Here is a 23,919-nt window from a genome sequence, read left to right on the forward strand (position 1 = left end):
TCCCTGCCCCTGCACTTGCTTAAAAACCTGTCCCATCTCCAACTTTCTCCAGTTCTGACGAAGGGTCATCGACCTGAAACGTTAACTCTGTTTCTCTCTCCACAGATGCTGCCTGACCTGCTGAGTATCTCCAGCATTTTCTGCTTTTACAACAAATCCTTCTATTCCTTTCTCCCTCATGTGCTTAACTAGCTTCCCCTTGAAGGCGCTATATAAATGCAAGTTGTTCATAGAATCATATGAATTTACGACGCAGGAGACCATTCGGCCCATCGTGTCCGTGCCGGCAGACAAAGAGCTCTCCAGCCTAATCCCACTTTCCAGCACTTGGTCCGTAGCCCTGTAGGTTGCGGCACTTCAAGTGCATATCCAAGTACTTTTTAAATGTGATGAGGGTTTCTGCCTCTACCACCCTTTCAGGCAGTGAGTTCCAGACCCCCACCACCCTCCTGGGTGAAAACATTTCTCCTCAAATCCCCTCTAAACCTCCGGCCAATTACTTTAAATCTATGCCCCCTGGTTATTGTTGTTGTTAGGGTTTAATGTTAAGGGTTAAGAGTTAGGGTTAAGGTTACTTAGAAAATAATACAGTAATAAGATTGGGCAGAGTCAATACAGATTTATGAAAGGGAAATCGTGTTTGACGAATCTGTTAAAGAGTTTTTTGAGGTTGTAACTAGCAGAATAGATAAGGGGGAACCTGTGGATGTGGTGTATTTGGATTTTCAGAAGGCATTCAATAAGGTGCCACACAAGGTTATTAAACAAAATTAGGCCTCATAGAATTGGGGGTAATATACTAGCATGGATTGAGGATTGGTTAATGGACAGAAAACAGAGAGTAGGAATAAATGGGTCATTTTCAGGTTGGCAGGCTGTAACTAGTGGGGTACCACAAGGATCAGTGCTTGGGCCTCAGCTATTCACAACCTATATCAATGATTTGGATGAGGGGACCAAATGTAATATATCCAAGTTTGCTGATGATACAAAGCTGGGTGGGAATGTAAGTTGTGAGGAGGATGCAAGGAGGCTTCAAGGGGATATAGACAGGCTAAGTGAGTGGGCAAGAGCATGGCAAATGGAATATAATGTGGAGAAACGTGAAGTTATCCACTTCGGTAGGTAAAATAGAAAAGCAGTGTATTTTTTAAATGGTGATTGGGAAATGTTGGTGTTCAGAGGGACCTGGGTGTCCTTGTACACGAATCACTGAAAGTTAACATGCAGGTACAGCAAGCAATTAGGAAAGCAAATGGTACGTTGGCCTTTATTACAGGAGGATTTGAGTATAAGAGTAAAGACTTCTTACTGCAATTGTATAGGGCCCTGGTGAGACCACACCTGGCGTATTGTGGACAGTTTTGGTCTCCTTACCTAAGGATATACTTGCCATAGAGGGAGTGCAACGAAGGTTCACCAGACTGGTTCCTGGGATGGGGGGATTGTCCTATGAGGAGAGATTGAGTAGACTAGGCCTATATTCTCTAGAGTTTAGATGAATGAGAGGTGATGTCATTGAAACATACAAAATTCTTACAGGGCTTGACAGGGTAGATGCAGGGAGGATGTTTCCCCTGGCTGGGGAGTCTAGAACCAGGGATCACAGTCTTAGAATAAGGGGTCGGCCATTTAGGACTGAGATGAGAAATTTCTTCATTCAGAGGGTGGTGAATCTTTGGAATTCTCTACCCCAGAGGGCTGTGGAGGCTCAGTCATTGAGTATATTCAAGACAGAGATCGATAGATTTTTGAATATTAAGGGAATCAAGGGATATGAGGATAGTGCAGGAAAGTGGAGATGAGGTAGAAGATCAGCCATGATCTTATTGAATGGTGGAGCGGGCTCGAAGGGCCAAATGGCCTACTCCTGCTCCTATTCTTATGTTAAGGGTTAAGAGTTAGCAGTTAAGATTAAAGGTGTCAAGTTTTTTCGTCTTACAATACTCCTTTGAAGCACCTTAGGACGTTCTACGTTAAAGGCGCTATATAAATACAAGTTGTTGTTAAGGGTTAGGAGTTAAAGGTTAAGGTTAGGAGCCACAATTGGCAGCGCCTCGGCTCGCCCTGCGCCTGTCTCTCACCTCCGCCCCCCTGACCCTGCTCCCGCCGCCGGTACCAGTGCAGGCCCAGCGCGCAGCCGGTGGAGCCGAGGAGCGAGCCGGCCAGCAAACCCGAGCCGAAGCTGCGTCGAAACCGGCCAGAGCCCCAGTCCCATCCGGCCCGCCTCATCACTCGCAGCATCCACCGCCCGCTTCTCCCGGCCATTGCCGCCCGTCTCCAAGCTACCCGAGCACACAGCGCCACCCAGCGCTCGGCGGACCGTCCCAACCCCGCTGCCTCCTCCCAGCACAGCGCCACCCAGCGCTCGGCGGACCGTCCCAACCCCGCTGCCTCCTCCCAGCACAGCGCCACCTAGGGCTCGGCGGACCGTCCCAACCCCGCTGCCGCCTCCCAGTACAGCGCCACCTACCGCTCGGCGGACCGCCCCAACCCCCGCTGCTTCCTCCCATCACAGCTCGGTGGACCGCGACCCACACCCGGGCCACCACCTCCCAGCACAGCGCCACCTAGCGCTCGGCGGACCGCTATACCCGCCCCCCACCTTGGCCGCCTCCACAGCGCCACCTAGCGCTCGGCGGACCGCTATACCCGCCCCCCACCTTGGCCGCCTCCTCCCAGTACAGAGCCACCTAGCGCTCGGCGGTAACAAAGGCATGGATGAGGGATTGAGCTGAGGCAGGGGCGAAGTCAGGTGATGTTATGGAGGTGGAAATAGGGGGTCTTGGTGATAGAGCAGAAGTTCGTAGGGTCAAATCCAACGGCAAGGTTACGAACAGTCTGGTTCTGCCTCAGACAATTACCAAGGAGAGGGATGGAGTAGGTGGCTAGGGAACAAACATTGTGGCAGGCACTCTGAAAGTTTATTAATGTCTTCCTGTATTTTGTCACAGTCCTCCTCTGTATTAACTACACCCCACAATTTACTGTCGTTTGCAAATTCCATCTACATCCAGTCGTTGGTTGAATGGGCGGTTTAAAAATGACCAATGATGAGACGTTAAACCACGGCCCCGCCTGCTCTCTCAAGTGGATGTAAAAGATCCCACGGCACTATTTTGAAGAGGAGGAGGGGTGTTCTCCCCAGTGTCCGGGCAAATATTTATCCCTCAATCAACATCACAAAAAAACAGAGTATCTGGTTCTATATAAAGCACTTTGGGACGTCCGGTGGTCATGAAAGGTGCTGCACAAATGCAAGCCTCTCTTCCTTCCAATGGTAATGGTGCATTAAATCCAACATCAAAATATGCAAAGAGGCCTTTATACCTGGTCAAATATTGTAATAAGTCATCATAAAAAATGACCAGCCCTCAGAACATCAGCTCCTTGTGATGCTGCATGGAACTATATTCTTAGAAACTTAGCATCTGAATCAATCATCTGCTGTCATTACCAGGCTTCTGCGTCATTATCTCTGTGCGTCATTGCCTTGCTAAAAAGGTGCCAGTCGCAGAACAACAAATCGAAGTCTTCAATCTGCACAGTGATTCGGGATGGTATCGGCTAGGAAGTCCCTAAAGGCAGAAGTGAATTTTGTGAGATTGCAGCCTGTGTGGATGAAAATGTGAGATTCCCCATTCCCTCTGTTGTCAGGTTGCATTTCAAGACAAGTGGTTTTATTTTTTTTTAAACCTGCAGTGAATGAGCTTCACTTCCAATGCCTACATCGACAACGCTGATGAGAAGCGCGTAAACGTGCTTCGCTTTTAACCCAGACCGACTGCTTTAAATACCAAACCTCTGCCCACCAATGGCCGGGTGTAGGATGGATCCAATTGATTGAAGACCTGTTGCAGCATTTGGAATTTTTAAATAAAGACTTGCAGCACCTTTCACGACCTCAGGATGTCCCAAAGCGCTTTACAACCAATGAAGTACTTTTTGGAGTGTAGTCACTGTTGTAATGTAGGAGACGCGGCAGCCAATTTGCACACAGCAAGCTCCCACAAACAGCAATGTGACAATGACCGGGTAATCTGTTGTAGTCGTGTTGATTGAGGGATAAATACTAGCCAGGACAAATGGCTTTAATACCAGTGCACCGGCTTAATAGTATGATGATCATTTATAGATGGTTTGAGAGTCTTTCCAGATTAGCTCAAGAATATAATTCAAAGGAAGATTTATCTCGAATGTGTGGCCGGCTCCAGTACTTCATCCAATTGACCATTCTTTATGCGCGAGCCTCGGGAGTGAATATCAACAGACTATTTGACCATGGAGGGCAACACAGCCGAGCCCGATCATGTCCTTGCCCGATCTGCGCAGCAGGAATCACTGAATAGTGGTCACAAGTGGGAGCACTGGTTGATCTTCCCCTCCCTAGCCTCGGGACGCTGGGGCCAATCGTAGCGTCACTCCTGGTTTGGGATCAGCTCAGTCAGCACAGACCCGGCATCTAAACTGGGACCTTTCCTGATTAACGTCACTCAATTCTCAGGATATTGTACAGCACAGAAGGTTGTCATTCGGCCCATCATGCCTGTGCCGGCTCGTGGAAAGAGCTGTCCCAATTCATCCCACTCTGCCCCCCCACCCCCCCCTTTCCCCTGCAGCCCTATAATTTTTTTCTCCTTCAAGTATTTATCCAATTCCCTTTTGACTTATTATTGAATCTGCTTCCACCACCCTTTCAGGCAGCACGTTCCAGATTGTAACAACTCGCTGCGTATAAAAAAATTCTCATCTCCCCTCTTTTTTTTGCCAATTACCTTGAATCTGTGTCCTCTGGTTACCGAACCTTCTGCCAGTGGAAACAGTTTCTCCTTATTTACTCCATCAAAACCCCCCTCATAACTTTGAACACCTCTATTAAATCTCACCGTAACCTTCTCTGGTCTAAGAACAAGACGTCAGCCTTTATTGCCCCTCCTTGGGTGCTCTGGGAAGATGGTGGGTCTTCTACGCACGTCACAGACGATGGTTAGCGAGTGCCTTGTTCAGCCACTTCAGAAGGCATGGAGAGTCAACCGTGAAGAGTGAGACTGGAGTCACTTGCAGGGTCGATGTGGCGAGTTTCCTTCCCTGAAGGAAATTAGTGATCTAGTTGGGTTGCTAGGACAAGCCCTCAGCTTTGCACGGCCAATTGTTCTGGTACCAGACACAAATTACCAGATTGATTGAATTAAATTTCACAATTTACCATGGCGGGATTTGAATTCATGATCTCTGGATTGCTAATGCAGTACTGTAACCATTTACTTTACCAGATCCTTACGAAGCCAGTGGCTTAGGTCCGATTCGTCACATGATACCTTCACCCTAAACTTTACCTTGATAGGAACAACAAAGGTACAAAAACTGGGCTAAGTAATGTGCACGGTAAAGATAAGATTACATTTCTACAGGGTACGGTTTCACTTTGAAGCCATCTGTGCCACTTACAGTCTCAACCTACCCGTTAAATAAAATGTCAAGGGTTTACGAACCTCGGGTGGTCAAACTACTGCAAGGAAGGATAGGTTAAAAAGATGCACCGCCCATGCCAGTCTCATTAATATAATTGGAGCCCAGGATGAAAATGCCTATGGCCATGAACAAAGATTTTTAATTAACGCTACTCTGACAGTCTGGCTCAGAGGTGCTGGAGAGATAGGCAGGACAGGATATGAAAATGTCTCTTATAACACAGAGGTAGATCCTGACATGGTGCGAGAGTGTAAAACAGGGCGAGTGAGCCGGCAGCCCCGTTTTACATATCTCCCCATTTTTATTTCCATTGGCTCGCTATCACCTGTTTTACACTATCGCACCAAGTCAAGATCTACCCCTACACGTCGCTGTTGTACAATAAAAATCGCATTTCAGAAGAAACTGCCTTGCGTGCGCACACGCACACACACAATACAGGTAAACATACCTCACACATGTACATTTACTTAACAAACACAAACCGCCATTCAGTGACCAAGGACGTAAACCATTCACAACGATCAAAAAAAACCACTCTCAACACTCGGCTTTTTGACTGACCATTTTACCAACAACCGCTCAAGAGGTTAAAGTTCACATGCAGACGTCATGTGAATATGAATATGGAGATCATATGCCCAACAACAGTGTCTGTTACTCATTTTTTTTAATTAACTAATCGTAAATGTAATTAGCTTTAGCCACATCTGGATTCTCAGTTAGCCACATGTGGCTCTGTGGCAAATCTATTGGACAACACTGTGACCTGATCATAGCTAACCTGAAGCTCCAGTATTAGGTGGGGGGGGGGGGGGGGGTTTGAGTGTATTTCTACCTTTTTCTTTCTTGTTTCATAGTCTCCTCCTGCTCACTTCCTCACAACACGACTTTTCTCCTAGAACATAAGAAATAAGAGCAGGAGTTGGCCATACAGCCCCTCGAGCCTGCTCCGCCATTCAATAAGATCATGGCTGATCATCGACCTCAACTCCACTTTCCCGCCCAATCTCCATATCCCTTGATTCCCCATGAGTCCAAAAATCTATCTCAGCCTTGAATATACTCAAAGACTCAGCATCCACAGCCCTCTGGGGCAGAGAATTCCAAAGATTCACAACCCTCTGAGTGAAGAAATTCCTCCTCATCTCAGTCTTAAATGGCCTAATCCTTATCCTGAGACTATGCCCCCTAGTTCTAGACACTCCAGCCAGGGGAAACAACCTCTCCGCAGCTATCCTGTCAATCCCCCTCAGAATCTTCTATGTTTCAATGAGATCACCTCTCATTCTTCTAAACTCCAGAGAGTATAGGCCCATTCTACACAATCTCTCATCATAGGACAACCCTCTCATCCCAGGAATCAATCTAGTGAACCTTTGTTGCACCGTCTCCAAGGCAAGTCTATCCTTCCTTAAATAAGGAGACCAAAACTGTGCACAGTACTCCAGGTGTGGTCTCACCAAGGCCCTGTACAATCCTCTCAGCAATCCTAAACTCTAGATGCCTGTTTTGTAAGCAGGCAGAAAATGGGGTCACGCAGACCCCTGTACAATAACAGACAGTTCAGTTTACCTGCCAGCACCTTTCCTACATTATAACAGTGACTACACTTCAAAAGTACTTCATTGGGTGTAAAGTGCTTTGGGACGTCCTGATGTTGTGAAAAGGCGCTATATAAATGCAAGTTCTTTCTTTTACCTGATTTTACAGGAAGCGCGTTAATCCCCAAGAATCCCTCTAGATAAAGGATTGCCGAGAAGTGCTTGTTTTTTTAAATTAAAAGAAAAAACAATTGCGTTTAAATAGCACCTTTCACTACCTCAGGACGTCTCAAAGCGCTTTACAGCCAATTAAGTACTTTTTTTTGAAGTGTAGTCACTGTTGTAATGTAGGCAACACGGCAGCCAATTTGCACACAGCAAGGCCCCACAAACGGCAATGTGCTAATCGCCAGATAATCTGTTATTAATGATGTTGATTGAGGGATAAATATTAACTAGGGCACCGGGAAGAACTCCCCTGCTCTTCTTCAAAATAGTGCCATGGGATCTTTAGACATCTACCCGAGGGGGGTCTCGGTTTAACGTCTCATCTGAAAAACTGCACCTCTGACAGGGCAGCACTCCCTCAGCACTGCACTGGAGTGTCAGCCCAGTTTTTTTGTGCTCGAGTCTCTGGAGTGGGACTTGAACCCACAACCTTCTGACTCAGAGGCAAGAGCGCTACCAACTGAGCCACAGCTGACACTGTTTAGCTGTAACTGTTTATTTACCCTTATTATAAAAATACTGGCTATTGAGCGTTACCGATTTGTCAAGTCCTCAAAGGATTTAACTTTACATCCCAGAAGAAGTTAAAAAAAAACGTTGTGCCTAGCAAATTCTAGCAAAGGTCAGTCCTGCGGATGAAATCGGGTCATGCAGTCAGTACGTTTGAAATTAAAACATACATTTCGATTTGGATGGTCTGTGGGGTTAATTTAGCCATAACCATTTATTTTCCTTTATTCTCTGCTATTCCTTGCAGTCTCCACCAACGGAGATAATAGCTGGCCCACCGTCTTCAATGGAAAAGAAAAGCGTGCACCGTGTAAAACGGGCTGCCAATTCGCTGTGGAAGACCAATCACAGCCCCAGTTTCTCCGCCTCCACCCTATCGACCCCTTCATAATTTTAAAGGCCTCCATCAGGTCTCCTCTCACTCTTGGAGTCCCAGCCTGCTCAATCTATCCTGATGGTTGAATTCTGGTAATAGACTTGTAAATCGTTTCTGTACTTTCTCCAGTGCTTCTGTATTCTTTTTGTAGTATGGAGACCAGAACTGCACACTGTACTCCAAGTGTGGTCTAACCAAGATTCTATAAAAATATTAATATAATAAGCAAGTCTCGGTGCAGAACAGGATCCAGGTGGAAAACTGTTGGGACAAATTGCAGATTGTGTCAGGTGGTTCAGATGACGGGCAAGGCGGGCTTTAAGGTACAAAAGCATAGATAAGAGATTCAGAGGTGAGGCAAGGATGGAGGTGGGCAGGATGTTGCAGAGTTGGAACCAAGTGATCTTAGTGATGGATAAGATACGGAATTTGAAGCCCAGCTCACGGCCAAACGAGAAGCCGAGGTTGCGCGCAATCTGGTTCAACCCGAGTGAAAATCCAAGGAGGGGGGAAGGAATTGAGAGGAAGCGCACCGAGTTTTTTTGGCAGGAGCAGAATAAGGTGGCCTGGCGTTCCCAATGTTCAGCTGGAGAAAGTTCCGTTTCTTACATTACCTGATGTCAAGACAGCCCAAATCTGGCAGCAAGCATACTTCAGGGCTGCATCAACCTTTCCTTGGGGAAAGGCAAGGTTCAGGACAAATAATACGCTGAAGCACCAACAATCATATCGCCCAAAGCCAATGCTGTGTGTGTCGGTATCGAGGGTAGGATCAAACTTGCCCGACTGTGGGATGTTCTCCACTCTCGATCTCTCCAGTCTAAATTTCAGGCCTTGAAGTCAGGCTTCACTTTAGTGCCCACTAAAATGTAGTTCGTCTAGACCATGTAATAATACTTTTTTTTTTTTTAAAATAGACAGCAGTTGGGTACAACCATTAGCCTTTATGCCCCTGGGTGAGGGGGCAGGGGGTGGAAATTCAACCAGGGTACCCCTCACATTCTCCAGCCACCAACTCTCAAGTACAAGTGGGGATGTCAGGAGAGGACATAGTTGAGCTGAGCTATGATGCCATCTGCAGTTGAACAGGCTATTGAAAGTCACAGGTGAAGGACGTCTACCTTGTGATGCTTGGGGCTGACCACTGCCCATGGAACCACTCCAGCAAGGAATCTTACCTCAACAAGAATAGCAGGGAGTGCAAACTGGTGAAGAGATATAAAAAAAAGTGAACAAGCAGGAACTCTTACCTGGCAATTTAGACAGTTCAAGACTGATCAGCACATCTTCAATTTGCCTCAATGTGTGACTGATCAATCCAACCATCAACGAAACCTTTATTTTTCCTTTGTTCCCGAAGGCACTGGTGTGTCGACCATCCTCCGCGGGTGTCAGCAAATTGTTTGACTATGAGAGCACAACAACTTACATTTATAAAGCGCCTTTAACGTATTAAAACATCCCAAGGCACTTCACAGGAGCGATTATCAAACAAAATTTGACACCGAGCCACATAAGGAGATATCAGGACAAATGACCAAAAGCTTGGTCAAAGAGGTAGGTTTTAAGGAGTATCTTAAATAAGGAGAGATGGAGAGGCGGAGAGAGGTTTAGGGAGGGAATTCCAGAGCTTAGGGCCCAGGCAGCTGAAGGCACGGCCGTCAATGGTGGAGCGATGAAAACCGAGGATGCGCGAGAGAGCAGAATTGGAGGAGCGCAGAGATCTCGGAGGGCTGGAGGAGGTTGCGGAGGTAGGGAGGGGCGAGGCCGTAGTGGGATCGGAAGACAAGGGTGAGAATGTTAACAATAGCCAAGCCTTCTTCTCACTGAGCAGCCAGAGACGGGGAGGGCTTCGCTGGATATTGGAACCCTGTCGGATTTTTCATCACGCCTGACCCAGGGAGATCGATGGGCTCAGCACAACAGACTGCGTATTGAACCAGTGGCCTCCCAATCTGTTTGTGTCAATCCACACCATGTACCCACTAAAGCCGTCTCGCGAAGCATCAGACAACCGCGCATAATTCTTTCCAGTAAAAAATAAATAACACTAGGAATCCATGGTTTATCAGTTTTTTTTTTAATTGTTTATTTTCATATACAAAAAGATAAAGTTGAAATAATCCTTTCTAGTTTCTCCTACTATTGTGGTGTTGCTGCTTCACATGGGGGGTAATACTACATTCATACTGGTTTATTCTGGCGCCCGGTCCAGAGACCCGGAACAGCAACACCCCAACATAGCATCTAGTCAAACGTTTGATACTCATCTCTAAAATTACCACAGTAAAAAGAACAAAGATCACTGCAAATTGTATGAAGTATGTTACAATGATTGTTAAGTGTTCTGCCTAAAGTGTAGTCCTTTCGGAACTGCAATACAATGGATGGATTGTTTCAGGGCGTTTTAATTTCCTTAAAAAAAAATCAACAGACTCATCTTTCCAATTCAAAGGGGTTACATCAAAGAGCCCAACTCTCCGTATATTTTTTTTTAAAGTTTTTCTTTTTTTTTAAGTATAATTTCTGTTAAATCAGTAGTACAAGCTATCACTGTCCTACAATTTCAACTACAATAGTGAATTATAACCTACACATTTACAACTCACATCCTGGTAAAAGGAACAGTACTTAAGTTTGGCCCAAAGATCAAGAAACCTTTCAAAATCTTTTCCAGCATCAATTTCCAGAGCATTGCAATAAATTCCTCCTTTAAACTGTTCAGATCGCATGACTATTTTTTTTTTATTCCTTCATCCTAAGTCATTTCCTTTCAATATACACTTCATTTCTTTAAAAAAAAATCCAAGATTATTCTGGCAAATTCATCATCATCATCTTACCATTGCTCTGGTAAATAAATACAATTACTAAAAACAGAATTAAATATCGTAAATCAAAAACAAATTCAAAATGCAAAAAAAAAAAGCTCCACTGTTTTTTTTCCTTGAGAATTTTGACAATGGCATTGTGTGGAATCATGGCATAGAATAAGGGGATTCACCGGCTATGTGAATAAGTGAGAAATACCAAAGAGGTTTATGTCACAGCAGTTCGAGTCTGCTTTACCAGGCAGCCCAAGGCCAAAAAAAAGGTAATTGGCACCAGTCCTGCCTCCCATTTGGAACAGCTAATACTATTTGTAACAGGAGAGTTCTTACTTCACAGAACCCCCACCCCCCCAAGACCAATGTAGGCTTGTCCCAGTACCATTGGCTGAACATTATTTTTAGTTTAAAAATTTTTTTTGACACTTACTTGAAATACTGAAAGGTTCTTCAGGTAGTGCGTTAAGAGGCAGTACTAATGAGTTCCTGGCAAACCACACAGCGTTTTAAATCGTTCAGTCGTGTTACGTTTTGAGCACATGACAAACCTAGTTTAGCTCCAGATTAAGCCCTTCCGACAGAGATGCTCGGCAGCAGCGAGGGTTGAGAATCACTCAGTGCTACAATAGATACGCTTCTTAAGTTTTTCTTTTGTGTTTAGTTTATATATATATATAATGATGAGCAATCCTAACGTCCCAACAATTTTATGCCCAACCCTTTTTTTTTAATAAACTGTTCATTAAATTTTAGACTTTTTTTTTTACTTTGCACTGGCAGCGAGGTGAGGCAGCGTCTTTCAGGAAACAAGGAAGCCGTATTTCAAACCGATTGCGTGGCTAGAACTAAGGAAAAGAACCTCAGCTTTTACTAATAACCCCAGGGTCAGAAACCACTCGGTTACTATGGGCCCCCCCATCCAGACATTAGTTCCATTACAGTGACGTATGGCTCCAAGGGAGCCCAGAATGGGGATTAAAAGCAGCGGCTAGTTGAACTTGATATATGTCACTGAACAGATAAAAACCACAATTACACTAAAAGGACTGGACAACTTCGTTTTATGGCATTGCAGCCTTCAATAATTCAGCTTAAAGAACCAAATAATTTATCCACTGCATAAATCACTATCAAAATGCATTGGTCCACATTACCTCTATATACACACACACAATCAATTAAAAAAAACATGAGTTACCAAGGTCAGGAAAACATAAGGAACACTCAACACATTAAAGGAGCTGCACTGCTTGAAACAAAAAGAAAAAAAAAGAAAAAGAAAAATCTCTTAGGCAACTTTACAATTGAATTAATCGGTTACAGAGCAAGGAGTTCCTAAAGTACCTGGTCCCAGCAACACAGGAAGGTGTTCCTGGGTCATTAACAATGACGAGCGGTAGAGAGAGTTCATAAGGCATCACAGATATATTGCCACTACATCCATGAACATAGTTTGACTGATGGGCTGGACTCTACTTTACAGAACCCCAACAGAAAGAACGCTCAAATTCTACTTTAACAATTCAATTGCTAACAACTAGACATAGGGTGACATAGAAAAACCTTTCTGCCTTCAGTATTATTAGCTCACACAGACTTATGATATCTTCATCTATCCTCTTGCCTCGCACGCAGGTCCCTCTGCAGAGTTTACTCCGCAGGATAACAGTAACTTCAAATCGGTATTTACAAAACCCACGCAGACAGACTTACTTAACGTGCACCCCACTGACAATAAATGGGCTTGATACGACAAAACTGGGCTACGCATTTTGTGAGTGCAGATTCAGCGATCTGCCAGAAACAAAAATATTCACATTTATTTTCCCTCGAGATGTATGCAGGAGATCTCAAACTCCATCCCGGGTTCCTTTTCACATTATTGGAGACCGAATAGGGTTGGGGGAGAAAGAGAGCTCTCGAATCATTGCTCGACGAGCATTTCTCTGCAGGGTACTTAGGTTAGTACCAGACTGATGAAATTCTGCATTTTGTTTTGCCTGGGGGGGGGGGGGGGGGGGGGGGGAGAGTGGGATGTGACCTCGAGCCTGTGCCCTGGTTATTGGCTTCTGGTGCTTTGTTGGTACTTGAGTGTCTCCTTTCTCTCTCGATGTGTCGTCTATTCTCTTGGCCCTCCACTAACATCGGACGCTTTAGCCTTCAGTTCTCAGCACTGCCAATTCTTCTCTGTCTGCGCCTGATCATTTATTCACATATTTGGGCAGTTTGCTGTTCTTTACTTGCAATTATTCTGCTTTTGTGTCATTGTTCTATTCCGTTTCATGTTACCATTTGTTTTTGCATTTAGGCTGTGGCACATGTTTACGTTTAAAGGTGCTGCACCAGAGTTAAGAATTTAGGCCCACTTGGGGCCTACTGCTGTGTGGTTCCCCAACGATCCCCCAGAAGCAGCGTCTAATACAAATTAACAGGGCTATGACAATCCAAAAGTGGAAATAACACATCCCAGGAAACACTTTGAGTCATCACTGCCCTCAAAAAAGAAACACTTTCAACACAATGCCATTTCAGAGCTTAAACAAAAGCTCTTTGGTTTTGTTTTTTGATGCTGGACCTATGAGAAAAGATTTTTCAATCCCTGGGGAGTGTTTTTTTTTTACAAGTGACAATCCAGAGAGGTTCTCGTTTTGTTTACATTTGTGGTATCAAGGAGTTCCAGCTAGCAACACTGTTTAATGAGGTTTGAGGTAATTGGTTCCTGAAATACCTGGATCACAAAACTGCATCCAGACAACAACAAAAAAAAATGGCTGGCCAATGAGAGGGGGAGGGGGGGGGGAAGCAATACAAAAGATCTTGATTTCAGTTAGACCAAAAAAAACACAAGCTAAGAGACACACAGCAGTTGCTTGTAACACAAAAGAAAAAGCAAAAGGAAGGAAAGGAAAGGAAAGGCACAATATCTGATTACTCTTCACCTTTCCATCGGTTCGAAGTGTTGGCATATGGAGAACACCGAGTTAAAATGACCCCCAGAGATGAGCGTTTCCTTTCGAGGCGACGGCCCGAGTGACGCATCGCTTCCGAACACTTTGCATATTGTACAGCAGTTCCGTGAAAGACTTTAGAAGAAGCCAAATCGGCATGGTCTGAACATGTTACACATACCGACGGGTGGAGCTGTGCAAAGACCCAGTTAGTAGTTGCGATCAATTAGCGGCGCCCAAACATTTCTCGGTTTTGGACTTGCTGGATCAGTTTGCAATACTGATACAACTCCTTGGTCTTATTTGCGCAGAGGATGGGTAAGATGAAGTTTCATATGAATGAGCCCTTGACTGAGATTGGCACACACACACACATATATTAATATGTATACAGTAAACTCTTTCTTATCCTGCACCTATGGGACCAGGGTGGTGTCGGTTGATGAAAAATTCTGGATAACCGAGAGGTGTACCTACCAAGGCAATTTTTAACACAAGCAAAAATAAAAAAATCAAGAAATGTACTGTATAATTGGGTACTCACCTACAGAATGTTCCGTTAAATGTATGGTAGAATTGGCAAGATTACCAGTTATTGAGGTGTTGTTTTGTATTGAGATATATCTATTTTGTCGGTTATTAAAATATTCCAGATGATTAAAGTGCTGTTTAAACAAGAGTTTACTGTATATACACACATATATATGCATGCTCTGCTTCAGCAACTGAAGGGTCTGTCCAAAAAATAATTGCACAAGACAAACCAGCCTCATTCCACTGATGCGCCACGACCAGTGTGGACGTGTAGCCTGAAAGATACTGAGCCACAGCAGGGGCAAGTCTGGAACCAGCGACAGGTGGTGGCTGTGTGCAGATCACCATGCTACAGAGTCCTGGTTACCGAGCCTATTTAAAAAATTAAAAAATACAAGCGCTCAGCTAACTGAGCCGTTGGACTGTCAAAGTCAACCGCCGCTCATTATTGAACGGTTCTTTTCCGAAGCAGATTCTGAGTCTGGCCATAGCTTATGCTGGAGGAAGTAAAATAATAAAAATAAAAAATCAAACTGGTTCCGATGGGTGTGAAACCTGCAGTCTTTGTTGAAATAATAAATCTCTCTGTGCCAATTGGAGATGAGGCCAAAGACGACTTTAATTTACACGGTGAATGCGGAAGGGGAAAGGTGCATATGATTAGAACAAACCTTCCAACTCACCCTCATTTCTGGAAAAAAAAAAATCACCCGCATCTTTTAATATACATTCACTTATTGTTCCATTTTACTGGTACGTCCTGTATCGAAGAGAATAATCGAAAAGGTTGTGCGACAACCCAAAGCTACTGGAGGCCTTTAACGCGGCCTCCCCTTGAAACCCCAGCGAATTTAGCTACCAGCTCGCACCTTCGGCACTTGGCTGAGCCTTCACTCAGGTAAACGTTTTCCCCATCGGGTTGGAAGGTCTGTTGGGGGGGGGGGGGGGAGAGGAGAAGCACTGGAATGGATTTCTAGATCCAGGGACAGTTTTGAAGAACGCCTTCACTGCGTTACAGGCAGAGTTTCAGCAGGCCGTCCATTAGGCCGCCATTGCTGAGCGCGCACGCGCGCACACTGTCGTTCCCGCCACCCCCTGCCCCGCCATTAACGATTGAGTTCAGTTCTTCTCGAACAATTAACTCTCGGTAAAACTTGGAATATGTGACTTGTGGTTTCACACCCAAACCCACCTGGTGCAGTTATTTCTAGCAGAGCCACAATTTAAAAAAAAAATCAAAATTCAAACCGATCTGGGGGATGCTAGTTAGGTTCCATCGGTTACGTTGCTTTTCACACACCCGCTTGGAAACACATTGGCTGAGTAGCTGCTAAGCACAGTCCACAATTTATCCTTGCAGTGACCCAACACTTAATCTGACTTTTCTCCACCCATGAATTGCAGCACATAAAAGACTAGAAAAAGGAACTCATTCCTTCTCATCAAATGAGATCGTCAGGAGCTGACGCAATGAACTGGTTAAAATATATAAACCCCTGCCCCATTGCTACCCCTGAACTGGGTGTCATCTCCAGATTTTTAATATTAATCGTTTCACGATCAGATTAGCGCAAAGTTGATTTGATTTGATTTTAAACGGTCAGCGATATAAATAAAACAACCTCCCCCAGTTACAAGTACTTTACGAGTTAATACTATTGGTGATGACTAGAGGTACTTAAAAGGAGCCTGCTCTCTCGCTGCCTGTAACAACCCGAGCATGGGCGAGAGTTAGAGATGTCAGAACTAATCTAGATTTCCTTTAATGGGAAAAAGGAACCCTTTTCTATGATGTCAACCTTATGACCCCAGACTTGGATGCATTCCCCACCGCCCCCCCCCACCGGCCACCCACCTAAGGTTAACCTATTCCACCAACGTTTCCAGTTCCTCAATTCGTACCGAACCGTGGAGCACGTGCTTCATCGCCATCACTAGCCTGGACTCCAATTTTGGGGTTTTGGCCTGCAAAAAAGGCCAAGCCCGCCGAAAAATGGCCATGTCCAGCGCTCCAAACCTTGTCACCTGTTGCTTTTGTTATTTCTACTTTTAAAATACAGCAAAAAACGAGACCGTGAATATTTACAGTACCATACAGTGACAGAAGAATAGGACGAGAGAGCACGAGACACTTCTGGAAAAAAATTAAAACACCAGACGGCCTGGTAAAACCAGCGGCTGGTTATTTTTTTTTTCTCTCTCTCCCCAAAAGACACGATTAGCAATTTTCACCAATTTCCCGACGTACACTCGTTGTATTAAACTTTTACTTTCGTGAAAAAATAAAAAATAGAGATCTTTTAAACAACTGAACAATCTAAAATGGAACCACAACCAGCAAAGTGCCACACAAGCTGTCGCATCACCTCATGGCGAAAAAAAGGTACGGTTTTAAATTAAAATTAATAAAACATCTGCATAGTCTTATGGTAGTGTGGACCATTGGTTACTAACAGGTTGGAATTCAAGCCAATCACATTCCAATGCACAGCACTGAGAATTTTTTTTAAAACATTAAAAAAATGATTCTTAATACGGCTGCTGTGACATCCCTAAAAAGGTGTCGTTGCAAGTTGTGACCCTTCGTATCGAGTGCCATTTCAATATTACACAAGCTTTGGACAATTTAGCACCTGCTTTATACAGAAGGAAGCACAGTCGGGACGCGACTCGGCAAAGCTACCGTACAAATAGGCTAAATGCTAGTCTGATCTTCCTACAAGAGGTTGCAGTTAATCGAGGTTTGAATGCAAAGGCTGAAGAATTTGGGCTGATTTTTGCCCCTTCTTTTGAGACACCTCCTTCCTCTCCTTTCTGCCGGGAAAATAAAGTGGAACAGAAGCTGGCTGGTGAAGGGAATACTGTACTGGCTGCTTGGCAGAACAACACTACTTAGTCTCCCACCTTGTGAACAGGGTTACTACTGCCACAATCCCCAGGCAGTGCTGCCAAATCCCACTCCCTTTCTGCTCCCCCACCCCCCCAAACTCTCCATGCGACTTCAGACCCGGCCCCATTTCGCAAATCGCCAATGAAACACTCTCAGCCCTCGTGTGAGACTACAGCAACAGAGTAGAGAACAATAGAGCAAAGAGTTCCTGTCTGGGAAAAGCCCGGTCTTCTAGTGATCTCCGCCTTGCCCTTGTTCGTAATATTCAATCCAAGGATTCTGTACTTGTATACCCACATGGCCATGCAGAAGAGAGAGACACACACACACACACAAAGCCGGCACAATCCACTCAACAACTGGCCTATAAACACATCTGTTAACAGCTGGCTATATAAATCTGCATCGCCAAAAAAAAAATTTTTTTTTTTTTTTTTTTTAAATCGGCAAACAGAGCTCATTAGTCACAAAGGAAATAAAATGGAAAGAAAAACCATCAGAAATTTCTTTGTAAATCTCCCTGATGTACAAAGAAAGTCCAAGTCGAGGTTTAGTGCCAATGGTGCTCGATAATTCCACTAAAATTTACAATTTTGGGTGCAACAGCATCTTACTCGTGTGAGATTTTCTTTCATTTAAAATTATCCTACCATGTTCACAGAAACACATACAGCGCTTTGTGTTTTCTTGTCTACTTCAGGGTGCACGCCCTTTACATTTAAAATGAGTCTGCTTTCAGAGAACTGCGCCCGCATTAAATTAAAAAAAGAAAGAATCGCCCCTTAAATACACTCAAGTGAACGTCTTAACAGCTTGGCTGCAGGGCGCTGCACAAATATCGGAACATCACTTCTCCGATATGTGGCCCCGCGCTGCTGTAAAAAGGCAGGAGTGATGAGGATCATTAAGACGGAGGTCAGAACAAATGAAGGTTGTGATCAGGGCGAGAGGGGAGTACGAAGCACACTGGAGCCACGGACTATAAAGGCTCAGGAATCTAGGAGCTAATGGCATTGACAGGTCAATGACTTTTACTGATAAAGGAAAAGACACCAGAGGGCAAAGAGATCTCCCCAGACTCCCGATGTGGGAATCTGCAGCCAATTTTAGCAAACCACACGGAGCTACTCAACCCTAAAAACATTTACCCGACTATATTATCAGATGAAAGCGAGAGAGAGAGCAGCACAGATTATATGCGTGAAAGAGGAACAAAGTTTTCACACGGAGCGAGGGAGACACCCCAGCGGCAATGTCCAAATTGCCAGGCACAAAAAAAAACTTAGACTTCACCGTTCGCGATCTCTAAACTACACAGCAGTTAAGACGAGTAGTACAATAACCAGCACATAACACTTACAATGAAGAATAAATCTGCCCTCTTCGTTCTGTCAAAAAACTCAATCAATGCGCTGCCTGAAAGGGTGGTGGAAGCAGATTCAATAATAACTTCCAGAAGGGACTTGGATAAACAGTTTAAAAAAAAAGGAAAAAAAACTGCAGAGTTATATGGGGGAAAAGAACAGGGGGAGTGGGATTAACTGGAGGGCTCTTTCAGAGAGCCGGCACAGGCACGATGGGCCGAATGGCCTCCTTCTGTGCTGTACAATGCTACATTTTGAAAGTGTTCTGCCTCTGTTGTAGATTTTAAAATCAGCAACCAAACCTGCTCATTTCTTTGCTCGAAAATTACACGACTGGGCTACACTGCATTCACCAATTTTAAAATTAATGAAACAAAAAAAGTGGTGTAAAAATTGACCTGAAAATAGATGCTTAGAATGGGAAATAAAGGCTGCAGTTTTCAAAATCTATTAGACAGTGCTCGCCCCTCAGTAGACAAACATTCGTTTTTTTTTTTTTTTAATTGCTTGCATTGGTATTTTTGTGACCATTTAGCACAAAGAGATCACGCTCAATAAAACCTCACTAACAAATTTTAAAAATAAATCTCACACCATCCTCACGTTGTGTCATTCTTCCTGTTAGTTAACGATATGGCACCTGGGGCAGGGAAGGGGGGGGGGGGGGGGGGGGAAGAATAAAAATACACAAAAAGAGAGAGAGACTTGAAAAGCTTCTGAAAAAGAAAGATTTTCCAAACTTGTGTTCAGAAGGCAACTGCTGCACAGCCAAGATATAGCCGCGAGGGGAGAGCGAAAACCTTCGCAAGAGTGAAATATTCACAAGAGTTACAAAGGTAGAGGGATCAGAAGAAACAGGAGGAGAAGCTAGCACAACAAAAAAATGAGACAAATAATGCCCAAGTAGCTTGTAGGCAATATTCTACAACTGTATACAGTTATTTACAATGGTGCTTTACAAGGTAAATGGTAGCACTTCCTAAGAATTTGGAACTTCTTAAACTCCCTTGTCATAAAAGCCAACTTACATAAAAATAGCACTACAAAGACAACACAACTAACAAAATATATAATAAAATCATACAGGTAGAAAAAATCTGAGGTATTTCTGGTTTTTGAGGTGGTTTGTGGTCGTGAATTTTTTTTCTCGTTAAAACCTCGGAAGCCACATATTTATGCGTTTGTTTGTTTGTTTTAAAGTTGTTGTGTGTGTTTTCTCGTCTTCAGAACGTTGCATGTTGCAAAATAAAACGTGCGTTGAAAAAAAGAGCAGCATTAGGGACATTCACTGACTTAAACTGCTTATGGCGTACGTAAATGTGGCCATAAAATATGCACCTCTTTTTAAGACAAAATAAACTAAAAAAATTTTTTTTTGTGGTTGTGGATGATGACGCACCCCCACCTCAAAAAAAAAACGACCCCCTCCCCCAAATTTACCGGTTACCTGAGAAGTACTTTCGTAGCTACTTTATTTTTGTTTTCTCCAAATGCTGCAAAGATTAATAACTCCTCCCTCCCCCGCCCCACCCCGCCCCCCCAACCCAACTCGTTACTCTCTTCCCCTCAAAAAACCACCTACCGAAGAGCTCGTTACAACCTCTCCTTCCGTGCGTGTGCGTGCGCGCGTGCGTGCGTGTGTGTACAGTGACACCCGTTCAATCCGTAAAAGACATGTTTACCATTTAAGCACTCACTGTTAAAATACCTCCCTTGAGGAAGGTAAATCGCGTGTAACAGTCTGAAAGTTTCCTCCTATAATTGCAGCATTTTTTTTTGTGGTTTTTTTTTGCAGGTGGTACAGCTTTCGTATCTTTTTTTTAAAAAAAAAGGTCACAAACATGCTGTCGAGAAGACAGAAAAGCTACAAATGAGTAGAGAAAAAAAACTCACACGGCTGAAATGGACTCGAGTCTCTGAGGTACCTGCACCTTGGTTTTTTTTTTGCTGCATTCACTGGTCGGCACCTGAATGCTGTTTGCTGAGATGTCCATTAAATACAGTAGAGTAGTGTGCTGGTAAATTGTTCCGAATCCAAAAGAACAACAAAAAAAGTCAGGTTAAAATAGCAGCTGTGTTGTGTGGTTCGATTTCCACCGAGTCTGGGAAAAGACACAGATTATTATTTTTTTTTTTTCTTCCTTTCTCTTTTTCAAAATGAGACTCAGATGCTGGACTCTTTGGGGGGCAAGTCCACGTTCGTGACGGCTGTTACCATTGTCACCAGGCAGTCAGAGGTAGTGCCATTGATCAGTCTGCGGGTCTGCGAAATGCGCTCCACAACGCAGCCTGCTGAGAGACGGGCCTCCGCATCGTGGTCCCAGCATTCCTCTATCGTCTCGCAAAACAGCGCCAACCCCTGTAGGGAAAGGGGGAAAACAACACAATGTACATTTAGGAATCATCGATTGATACAGCACAGGGGGCCGCCATTCGGCCCATCCTGCCTGTGCCGGCTCTTTGAAAGAGCTAACCAGCGAGTCCCACTTCCCCCCTCCCTCCCCACAGCCCTGCAAATGTGTTCCCCTTCAAGCATATATCCAATTCCCTTTTGAAAGTTACTACAGGAAACTTTCGATTTACCGGCACCTAAATAACCGGAAATCTCGGTTAACCGGCAAAATTCAGGAGTAGGTTTTACTTCATATTGTATTTCCCTTGCTCCATCTATTGCTGTGCAAGGATGTGGCTGCAGCTGTTGCTAAGCTACAGAGACACTTGGAACTTGTGGCCATTGTTCTACAGTTGTTGCTAAGCAACAGGGTTTGTTGCTTTATACGGAGCTGTCAGCTCTCCCTATCTTTTACTATAGCGTTCGGTTATCTGGAATTTTTGATGAACCGGCACCACGTCGGTCCCGTCTGTGCCGGATAAAAAAAAGTTTCCTGTATTGAATCTGCTTCCACCACCCTTTCAGGCAGTGGATTCCAGATTGTAACAACTCGCTGCGTAAAAAGATTTCTCCTCATCTCGCCTCTAGTTCTTCTGCCAATCTGAAAGACGGCACCTCTGTCAGTACTACGGGAGTGATGAACTGTCGGAGGTCCAGTCTTTCAGCTGAGATGTTAAAGCAAGGTCCTGTGGTAAACCACTGTTTGTATTCCACTGTGTACATGCCTGGACATGCCTCGGCTGACTCCTCCCACAAGTCCTAGTATAAAGGTGACTGCTCCCCAGCCCTTTGTATTTCTGGACCGGTCGACCACTCGAGGCAGACCTTCATTCTTTTGTTAATAAAAGCCTTTAATTACTCTCTTAACTCTCAGTCTTTTATGAGTAATTGATAGCGCATCAATTTTATGAACAAAATTTTTATAATGGAGAATTATATAATGGGCTGAAATGGCCTCTATCTGCACTGTGGGGTTTCTGTGATGTTCTGTGAAGATCCTCACACCAGCATGCCTGGACTTAGATCATCGGGAGGCGGACTCATCCACCAAGTTTACTCACTGGCTTAAGTGTTTCGAAAAATTCCTGACCGCCTCCGCAGCAATCAAATCGGACGAGGACAAACTGGATGTCCTGACCTCCAAAGTGAACCACCGAGTGTACTCGGTCATCCAAGACGCGACCTCGTACGCGGACGCTATCAAGCTCCTCAAGGACCAGTACACGCGCCCAGTGAACGAAGTGTACGCCAGGCACCTCCTGGGGAGTCGTAAACAACAACCTGGGGAATCGACCGTGGAATACCTTCAGGCACTGTCTGTGCTTGGCCGGGCCTGTGGTTGTAAGGATGTAAAGGCCGCCGTGTACACAGAGGAACTTATCCGGGACGCTTTTGTAGCGGGCCACAGATCCAATTACACCCGACAGCGACTGTTGGAGCAGAGTGACCTCGACCTCAACAAGGCCTCTGAACTCGCACTATCATTGGATGCAGCCTACCGGGGCATGGATGCCTACTCCTCTGCACCGTGGACGCCGCGGGGAATGACAGCCTGGGACACGGTAGGACCGCCTCATAGCGCCGTGCCACCCCAGCCACACCCCAGCAACGGCCCAACTACCGCAGCAGTGTCCCAAGGCCAGACAGCAGTGCCCCAAGGCCAGAAATGCTACTTCTGTGGCCAGGCAAAACACCCCAGAGCGCGCTGCCCGGCGAAAAACGCGATCTGCTCGGGCTGCGGGAAGAAGGGACACTACGCTAGCGTCTGCAGGGCCAAAGCCACCCCGAACCCCAGCAGCGCCACGTGTGGGCCGTGCGGGCCGCCATCTTGGGCCTCCCCAGCCATGTGCGAACCACCGGTACAGCAGCCATTTTGGACGCCTCCAGCCACATGGGGATCATGGACGCCGCCATCTTGGACGACAGCCGGAACGCAGCAGGCCCCCAACACCGCCTCATCTGATACCCGCAGCGACACACCGACCCCTACGCTGGCATCCGTTACACTGGACCAAGCGAGACCGCACCAGCTGGCCAGTTCCACAATGGACATTAAGGTAAATGGTCACGATACAATCTGCCTTTTTGACTCTGGGAGCACGGAGAGCTTCATCCACCCCGACACGGTGCGGCGTTGCTCTCTCCCAGTCCTGCCTGCGCACCAGCGGATTTCTATGGCCTCCGAGTCCCAGTCGGCGGACATCGGCGGCTACTGCGTGGTGACACTCGTAGTAGACGGGACTGTGTATGATCATTTTAAACTTCTGGTCCTGCCCGACCTCTGCGCTGCCGTCCTGCTGGGGTTAGATTTTCAGTGCCACCTTAAAAGTGTTACGATGGCGTACGGTGGACCCCTACCCCCACTCACAGTCCGCAGCCAGCAGCTTCCAAATTGCCCGCCGCGCACCAGGTGCAACCTCTCCACACTCAGAGTCACCCCCCCCCCCACTGTTTGCTAACCTCACCCCCGACTGTAAGCCCATCGCCACAAAGAGCAGGCGATAGTGCCGGGGACAGGGTTTTCATTAAAACCGAAGTGGAGCGGCTCCTGAAGGAAGGGATTATTGAGGGCAGCACCAGCCCCTGGCGAGCCCAGGTTGTGGTCGTTAAGACCGGCGAGAAGCAGCGCCTGGTCATCGACTACAGCCAGGCAATAAATCGCTACACCCTGCTGGACGCCTACCCACTCCCCCGCATAGCTGATATGGTCAACCAGATCGCGCAGTACCGCGTCTTCTCGACCATTGACCTGAAATCAGCGTACCACCAGCTCCCTATCCGCCCTGAGGACCGCCAGTATACTGCCTTTGAGGCAAACGGCCGCCTCTATCAC

At 45.5% G+C, this 23,919-nt stretch overlaps 2 protein-coding genes across 3 annotated transcripts in view; both read right to left on the reverse strand.

Annotated features, from left to right (window-relative positions):
• LOC147116971 (nuclease EXOG, mitochondrial-like) overlaps positions 1 to 2,302 on the reverse strand; it is a 58,397-nt gene extending 56,095 nt beyond the window's left edge. Inside the window, exon 1 of the mRNA XM_085987472.1 lies at positions 2,085 to 2,302. Within this exon, the coding sequence (XP_085843598.1) occupies positions 2,085 to 2,268 (184 nt within the window). The 5' untranslated portion in view covers positions 2,269 to 2,302. The remainder of the gene's footprint in view (positions 1 to 2,084) is intronic.
• A 17,941-nt stretch (positions 2,303 to 20,243) lies between these two features.
• LOC147116972 (activin receptor type-2B) overlaps positions 20,244 to 23,919 on the reverse strand; it is a 205,124-nt gene continuing 201,448 nt past the window's right edge. For both annotated transcript variants that reach the window (XM_085987475.1, XM_085987476.1), the window contains exon 11: positions 20,244 to 21,053. In XM_085987475.1, the coding sequence (XP_085843601.1) occupies positions 20,859 to 21,053 (195 nt within the window). In that variant the 3' untranslated portion in view covers positions 20,244 to 20,858. The remainder of the gene's footprint in view (positions 21,054 to 23,919) is intronic.

The sequence above is a fragment of the Somniosus microcephalus genome, chromosome 5, assembly GCF_052327205.1.
Source record: "Somniosus microcephalus isolate GS21.2 chromosome 5, FLI_Smic_1.0, whole genome shotgun sequence".
Classification (NCBI taxonomy): Eukaryota; Metazoa; Chordata; class Chondrichthyes; order Squaliformes; family Somniosidae; genus Somniosus; species Somniosus microcephalus.